At 35.2% G+C, this 8,791-nt stretch overlaps 1 protein-coding gene across 1 annotated transcript in view; it reads right to left on the reverse strand.

Annotated features, from left to right (window-relative positions):
• The window catches only part of LOC138327965 (protein PIF-like), a 68,140-nt gene extending 60,162 nt beyond the window's left edge, over nucleotides 1-7,978 (reverse strand). The window contains exons 1-2 of the mRNA XM_069274494.1: nucleotides 7,179-7,978; nucleotides 3,097-3,183 (exon numbers count right to left, since the gene is read on the reverse strand). Coding sequence (XP_069130595.1) covers nucleotides 3,097-3,163 — 67 coding nt within the window. The 5' untranslated portion in view covers nucleotides 3,164-3,183; nucleotides 7,179-7,978. The remainder of the gene's footprint in view (nucleotides 1-3,096; nucleotides 3,184-7,178) is intronic.
• Nucleotides 7,979-8,791: the final 813 nt, after the last annotated feature.

An 8,791-nucleotide genomic window follows, 5' to 3' on the forward strand; every position in this document is an offset into this window, starting at 1 on the left:
CTTTTACATTTAGTATTTGTCCTTGAAATTTAAAACAGAACCGACATGTCATGAGGAAGATTATGCTTCCAATCTCTATTCAACCAATTAGTTTCGAGATATAACCGCACAACAATTGCGTTTACTATGAAGTTGAAAGATTCTTCAATCAGCGTTCAGAAATCACATTTCACAACTCATCAAAGTACCTCTTTCATGTCTAAAAACTCATTTCTATGTGTTGGTCCACAATCAAAAGAACAATAAATATGCCTAGCATACGATACGTATCGCCCACCAAACAAAAGATCATCAATATTTCTCAAGTGCCTGAGTAAATTGTAGGTAATTGGCATAGGATCCACATAATAGACTTCACAAAACATATCATGGTTATAAAAATTCAAATATTTGTTCACGCCCTCTCTTCAAAAGTAGATGTTGTCTTCCATAAAATCGATAATTGATATTTTTATTGTATGACATTTACTTCTTGTAAGCATTCATTTCAGTGCTGCTAATATCATTTTAATTGTTTTTGGGTTTTTGTCATTTACATTATAGACGATGTCAATATGATTCGTGCACCTACCAAAAATAATGTTTGACAAACAGGAGACGATTTCATTAATAAAGTCAGCAACTAATCTAGAATCATTACTTTATTCTCAGATGATGTACTCGTTTTGAATAATAGTGATGTTTAAACGTGATTTTTCTAAACTAAATGCTTGGATTAGTTACCGAGAAAGCGATTGGCTGCTTTTAGAACCTTTTTTTGAAAACTTACGGGTTTATAATTGCAAAAAATATCTACTTCCACTGTCGCACACTTTCATGACGGCGCCATGGTGATTGGCTCGATCACTGAAGTACTATGGAAGATATATAGCCATTATTTCGATTCCAACACTGTAAAGGGATCTCCTTCCGTCGTCAATAAATGGGAGTGGTGCCGGTTATATTAGACACTGTAACCGTAACGTCGATGTGGGAGTGAACGGGAGTTTTTAAAACGTCAAGAAAAAGTTCACAAAGAAACATTAGCGTCGTAATTTCAGACAAATGGAGACCGTTTATATTACATTCAAAGTCAATGAGTACGCGTGTCTCTGTAAGTGAATAACACTTATTGGTTCTCAGAGTAAAGTAATCCAATGCCTTCAATGTCGTTTGGTATTCCTGAAATTATACCTAATGCTTCTTAATGTCCGTCTTGGTGTACCATGTCAATTTGCCTATTTAGACCAAAATACCATGCCTTGGTATTGTGCTCATTGTATACATCCCTCGAGTCTTTTGATACTGGGTTTTAAACGGTTTTTATAATCGGCTGATCTGCACCAGGGTAAGTGGTATCAACAGGACTCAGATATAGACACTGACCCCACGAAGACCAGACGAACTAACGACACTGTCGGTAGAGTCAAAATTACAACCACAATATGTTTTCTATTCATAGAATAGTGGATGTCCATAAGCATTAAGAACGGCTATACCAAGTTTCTCGGACTTTGACCTTTAGTACTTACACTTCAGCATTTGTTAACATCGAATAAAGGTATTCAGTTTAGTTCTGGTAACGAGAATATGATGTTTAATTAAGGAAGATGATGATGGACTCTATACTATGCAAAGTCATTCCCCAATGTGCCATGTTTTAATTAGATCCTTGGTACACTCAAGACCTTTGGTCTTACAAATGTAGACTTACTTTTAGCTTAGCCAATCGAAAAGGACGCTACGATTTACACTTAAGAGGATTGAAAACTTCTAAGATCCAGGAGGAGATCGTTGGTATACTCCGACAAGTTATTTGCCACAGCGACTATAGCTTCTTTATACCCACACATTTAGTCATTGGTCACCCCGAAAACAGGTAGGAACCTTCAAAGTCTTTATGACACATTTTGCTCATCCGATTCATGCCCTCCTCCTTTCTGTGGGCACTTAATAGGAATTCAGAATTCACGAGACATAAAAATTAATAGGACCTTATTCGACTGTGTCGTTAAATACACTCTGCCATAAACATGTCTTCCGAATGCACTTAATGATGTGATGTAATTAATCTTTAGTGGGAATCATGACTTCATTACAAGACAAGGAAAGGTCAATGTATTTAACTAGAGCAAGACAAAATGGTGATTCCTACAACACCAATATAGAAGCTAGTGCTGTTTTTCTATGAAGGAATAAATGGGAACCAAAGGAACGAACGCAGACGAAATACAACCAGGTTAAAACTTCGCCGTGGTTCTTACGATTGCGTTTGTTGCTTGAAACATAATGAATATAGCAAAAAGTTCTAGATCTTCTGATAAATGTATTAAGTGGTCGTTCTATTAGCTGCGGAACGGTTTATTGTCAACCATTTCTCTTTCGCAAAACGTTGGTTTGTATTATACGAAAAATACTTTTGAAATCCGGATTACAGAGATAATTTCGTTTAAAGAATGACATTGATTTGCTTTTGGGAGGGGGTGAAGCGCTTGATTTGGAAACAGTTTATTTCGAACTTTTGATACATTCTGAGTTTTTTTTTTTACTTTACTTCTTCTTGCTATTCGTAATTAAGACCATCAATAGCGCGCCAAAAGGCGATTAGAGCAGACACAGGACATACAGAACAGACAACGCCTAGAGAAGTCATCAAAATAACCAACCAACATTGAAAATCGCTGTTTTATTTGAATTTGTGGTTATGAAGAAATATGTATAACAGCTAAATCCAATGATAAATGTATTTTGTAGTCGTGCTAGCTGTTTATAAACTAGTTCACACTGACATACATGATATATGATACTAAGACAGGCAGAAGTTATAGAACGTCGTCCTAAAATTTGGTAAAAGAAATGTTGATACCGAAGAGCCGGTTATCTTTGCGAGTTATTTCCTCGATATCGCGGTCGTCATTAATGCCGCCGAAATCTGATCAGTAAAATATTGAGAAGGGATGGTTGATATCTATCCTTAATAGCTTAAAAAGCAGCATTCTAAATGGCCAAAGTTTAGAAAAAATTTTGAAAGGTAAAAATTTTGAAAGGTAAAAATTATAGAATTTTTGCTTCGCTAAAATAAGCAGCTATACAGTTATAATAGTAAAGATAACTTACTTGCAGCAGTGTATTCCACGAGGAACAAAAACAGTGCCATGCATCCGGACAACTTCGGCCCGGTCATGTTGAGTCCGTCACTTCAGTCTGAAATATAAACAACAGAGTTGCGTCATAGCTCACGTGACCGAAATGTAACGATGATATGCGGTTAGCCTTGTGTTTGACGTAGGAATTTTTTCCCTAGGATTGAGATTTTCCCTGTCACACCCTAAAGAGGTTTAAGATTCTCTGGATGAAAGGTGCTAATTCATTTTGAGATCCATTGGCATTCTTTGTTTAACGTCCATGACACCTTTGCGATTTTACACATATCATTTGGATATCATTCCATCATATGTTAATACTGTAATGTTTACTAATGGCTACATCATCTCTTTGTAAACACTATAATACAATAAATATCGGTCAACAAAGAAGTCGTAATTTACTTTATGTACAATGTATTTGTAAACAATATAAGACTATCGCCAGACAACAAAGCTGTAATGGACGGAATTTATCATATCATATTGCTCGCGCTTGCTGCTACCGATCATTTCTTGAATGAATGGGAATAGTAATTCGATATTCTAAATCATATCATCTAACAACTTATTGACATCGCTGTGAAACCTCCTGGTGTTCCGCCGATTAGGTCTGGATACATACCCTAATATTGTTATCATGTCTTCTGCTCCACATCAATAACTTGTTCAAATACACCAAACCCTCTTACTGAGAAACTTTTAGGATAATATGCAGGACCAAATTATTATAAACATATTTTACAACTGAACTGTTTCATCATTTTTCACAGTCTTTTGCGACAGGAAGGCTTAGATTGTATAATGACGTTTGCGAGAATGATGTGATATTATGACTCAATAGGTATCATGATACATACTTTGTTTGGACGGTAGCGATGCATCTGCATTACCACCGCATCATATGCTTTATATCAAGTTGCACTGTATTTATAGAAGTCGTACGATTGCTTTCCGTGTATACAAATTGCCGTAGCATGACGGAACACAGAAAGTATAAATGCATATATATCCGGTTACAAATTCAATATACAAATAAACAATGCAAGCAAATCTCGAAATTGAAATCTGGGAAACCCGCACGCGAGAATTCATTCTGTTTTAGAGCAAGCAATGTACACAGCAGTGATTGTTTAAAGCAAAAGAATGAAAAATTCAATTATTTCGTACGGGAGTTTTGGTATAGTTATCAAAAGTAGAGTGAAGGCAATACAAATTATGACCCAAATGCCTTACTATATATAATAAATTTACTGTTTCTCGTTTAACTTGTTCCAAAACAAGAGCAATAACAGTATTGTTACTTTTTCATTAAAGTTTGGATGCCTCGTCTCAAAGTCCCATCAAAAAGCAGAGCAACGTTTTTTTTTATCTATTTTTTATTTTAAAGTAAGCCTTGATGAGAATTTCATTTACATTTCATAAAAATATCTTGCTTAACTAGATTTCAAGGCATGAATTTTTTGAGTTCTTATAACATTTCGATATTGGACGATTTAGACATACAATGATTAAGGAGGTTTAGCCTAATTATTGACAGTGTATTTTATTTACATGTTGTTTTATAGAGTGGTCATCAAGTGGTCATTTAAGTCTATTAGTTTTAATATTGATATGTAACCACATGTAATAAACAATTGTTAAAAAAAATTCGTTATATTTAGTCAGACTAATTTCATCATAAAATCATGTCAACTGTATGTGAAACCAATGTTATGATCATTTAACATTGATGTACTTCTTGTATCACATCATCGCAATATTCTCAGAAAATATTATTAAAATAGATATAACCTTAAAGATTGAATGGAAAGGTCCTACTACCGATGGCATTATCCAAATGAGACAGAATATTGATTTCGTGATTTTATAGTGTTGTTTTGCATTAACGATTTAATTTTAGCTATTAAATGGTCAATGACCGAACATGCCTTCACCAGTGGTGTGATTGCGAACTCTGAGCTCTAATGTTTCGGGTGATCAAACGTTATTATTGAAAATTTATCCAATAACGCAGCATGTTATCAGCATAACATTACATTTGTTGCTATATGTGTGTATGCAAAACATATCTTAAAACGATATTAAGGCAAAATTGAACAACGATGTCTACTTCATAAACCATTTGTCAGTTTACACAGCACAATAGAAGATCTGGCAATTTGTTCAAATATCAAATAAAAGTAATTAAAGCACATGATTTTGTTTGCAACGCACATGCTTTTTTTCCACAAAAATTAGACAATATGGTGACATCCTTTGTAAAGAATTTATAAAGTGTACATTGCTAAAGTATAATCCATATATTGCTATGTTAAAAGGTTCACTGAATTTCTAAAAGAAATCTTAAAAGATTGTTAAAAACGAAAACTTAAGAAAATATATATCAATGGTCTATGATGAAGTTACAACACCATACTTATGTGTCCCTGTGTGATCTATGTTAACAGTGACGATTCATTTAGCTGTTTTGCTGTCTGGCGCAGTGATAGTCATCTAATGTGTGGATATAAGGACGACGAAAGGAAACATAATAAGACGACCAGGGCAATGAAAATATGATTTGATTTATTTTGAAGGAATTGGTCAGAAGGTGATGATACGTGTAGCAGTAACGGTAGGCTAATAATATATGAAACTCTATAGAGTTATCATTATCGTTTACATTCCATTTTAATGCCGTTTCGGAAAGGTAATGCACATTTATAATAATTGTATGATGAATTGCACAATGTGTGCTTACGAAATATGAAAGATATTCTTTCAATGAGATAATACTTAGTTTGAGATAACACAATGTTTACGCACACAATATTCAAATCTTATTTTAGATTTTATGTTTATGTTTCGGATGGATGTAATAGTTACATAGTAAACAAAAGATAGCAATTACTTTAACTTTTTGTTTATGTCATCAAAAGCAGAACTAGAAGATTACAAAAAGATAAATTTTCAGAAATCATTGCACATACATTACCTACAGTATTATGAAACAAACATGGCTACGTTAAAGTCCAATTGATATTTCTTTTACAGCCTGAAAGAATTTAAATAATTAAGTAATTAACAAATGGAAAATACACTTAATATTATAACGATTAAGTAATTAACATTTGATATCAATAGACTACGTGAGTCAGTAACATTTTAGTATCACCGATAACCGAAATAGCTTCATAAAGTTAATTTCACATATGGTTTTGTTTGAATCCTAATCAATGATATTGTAGAGTATTATCAATCATATCGTTTAGAACGTAAATTGTCCGTTATAATACATTGCGAACAAAGACACCTCTCATGCATTTTAGTATAGAAAGTAAACTCTAAATAGCTGTATGGTAACAAGGAACGATCCAGGAAGTGATTTTTTTCGCCATGGAAATGACATTCAGCTTATGAACATTTCTGCCACCTTCCATTCTCATGGGACTCAGTGAGACAGCGAGCGCATCGAGCAGAGAAATAAAACCCGTAAGCGGAATATACCAAGATAACGAGCCTACAATTCAACATGCATTACACTAGATGAATCATGATGCATATAAAAACATTGATCAGAGAAATTATGAATCATTAAGTCAATTGATTTACCTATGAAAACAAGTATTTTCAAGAAATTACGTAAATCTTAGAGTGAACGAATTTGCCAATAGAAGCATGGTTCTGCGTTGTCTGAGCGCTTATTGCGACTAGACACGAACAGGACGTGACAATGTATACTAGAACCGTTAGACAAGTTTCCGTGACTAGAGCCTTCACAAATAACGCTTGTTAACAAAACTCTTGTACACTATACAATTGCCTGAGTAGGCTACAAAATCAATTGAACTTGCATCGCTTATCCGAAACGAAAAAAAAACCAGAAGTGTCATTATTGCTTTGGTCAAGTAAAACTTACATGGTTTGTTCAGTTGTGTATACACGTTTTCCCTGAATGCCGATAAAAACTTGAAATGTACGAAAGAACACACACAATTGGTGCATCCTAGTTTCGGTTTGTTTACATTTTCCAGACGTACAATTATTCTATGTAAGTGATTTTTTTGTACTTACCTCTCTATGTATATAGTTCCGTTACTGAATACAACCTTTTTGACAATTAAATACCCAGAGGAGCCGTTTATATATAGACACACAGCCCCTTCCCTGTGTCGGGTGTGGCCTGTCTGATACTGTCTGGCCGAGCCAGGTGTCTCCTCCCTGGTTTAGCAGCAGAGTGATGCGGCGACATGGCACGGATTACGCTCCTATAGGCCACGCAGTATCCCAAATACCTGCCGACACTTTGCATTCGCCAAACTGAACACGACACAGCAAGCAGACAGGCTACGCTCCATATAGGAGCTCACAGATATGAGGTACTGGTGTTTAGCTTGACAGAGTACTTCTCTCAAGTATAGGACTAGCACACTACACGTCTCTTGTTCCAATGCTAACGTATGACTTCAAAGCCACGCTGGCCCGACCATATAGTGTCTTTGCCAAATGTAAGGTCATAAAGTAATACCATTTCCCAGTAGTTTTCACATATACGGATGCTCTCAGGGTTGGCTGACGTTCCGGCCAGGGGGTTTTAACGGGCGGGCTGGAGTGAAGAAAGAGAGAATAAAATGTGTACGAGCTGACTGTATTCGGCATGTTAAAGGCCTGTTCCCGGTTGTAATTACCGTTGGGAAATAAATCATTCATTATACAATAGCAAGCTTTATCAGGGAATAGGAGAGTTATGATATCACAGCCTGATAATGCCTTTCGTCATAAACACTGAAAATTATTTCTCTGAACAAAGGCATCGTCACAAATTTTGTCGAATGTAATTCATTTTTTCATAGATGATGAATGATATTTTTGTTTACAAAACCGCAAACGCAGACGACAGAAAACATAAACGCTATTCCATGTTAATATAAAATGAAATACACCATTTTAAAAACACAAAACTTCACACATATGAGAAAGACATCTGAAACACGCCATACATTTTCGGATACTTTAGACTTATAATGTCTGACACTTATTGCAAAAGGTTCCCAGCGGCCCGGCGTTCTTCACACTTCCTGCTCGTTGTCAGCGCGTCAGAAGGATTCACACACAACGACTGTCACTATCCTCCACGTACTTCACGGTAGTAACCTTTGGTTGAAAGTCATGTACGCCATTTTCTCCTATGGATTTTTATGTTTGTTCACGCTGACTGTCTGACATGGAATGTACCTTTTTCCATGGTAGTACTCTGTGTAGTATGTTCCTTCACTGACTGATAGACCATACATCACATGAATCCGACAATTAGGACCGCATTGTACATCACACATCCTTATAGGGCGGTAGAAGGACGTAATTACAACCCGTATATCAATCGTGTAATAATGATTAACTCCAAACTAGTGTCCGGTCGGTCGATTTCTGTCCATAATAATATTGGCAACCGTGGTGGTTAACTTTGTTCTATCAGGATATCTGGAATTAGATAATCCAATGAAATAGTGAAACATTCTCAAATTTCTTGATATCTGGCCATCAGCATTTGTATATTCATTATGTTAATCATAAATGTTCTTATGTTTAATCTGAACTAATTAAACTTTACATCTGCAACAATTAATTGTCAAAAATTCATATGCATAACCTATAACTAGAAAATATCCAATGAATATTGATATAAA

The sequence above is a fragment of the Argopecten irradians genome, chromosome 1 (assembly GCF_041381155.1).
Source record: "Argopecten irradians isolate NY chromosome 1, Ai_NY, whole genome shotgun sequence".
Taxonomy (NCBI): domain Eukaryota; kingdom Metazoa; phylum Mollusca; class Bivalvia; order Pectinida; family Pectinidae; genus Argopecten; species Argopecten irradians.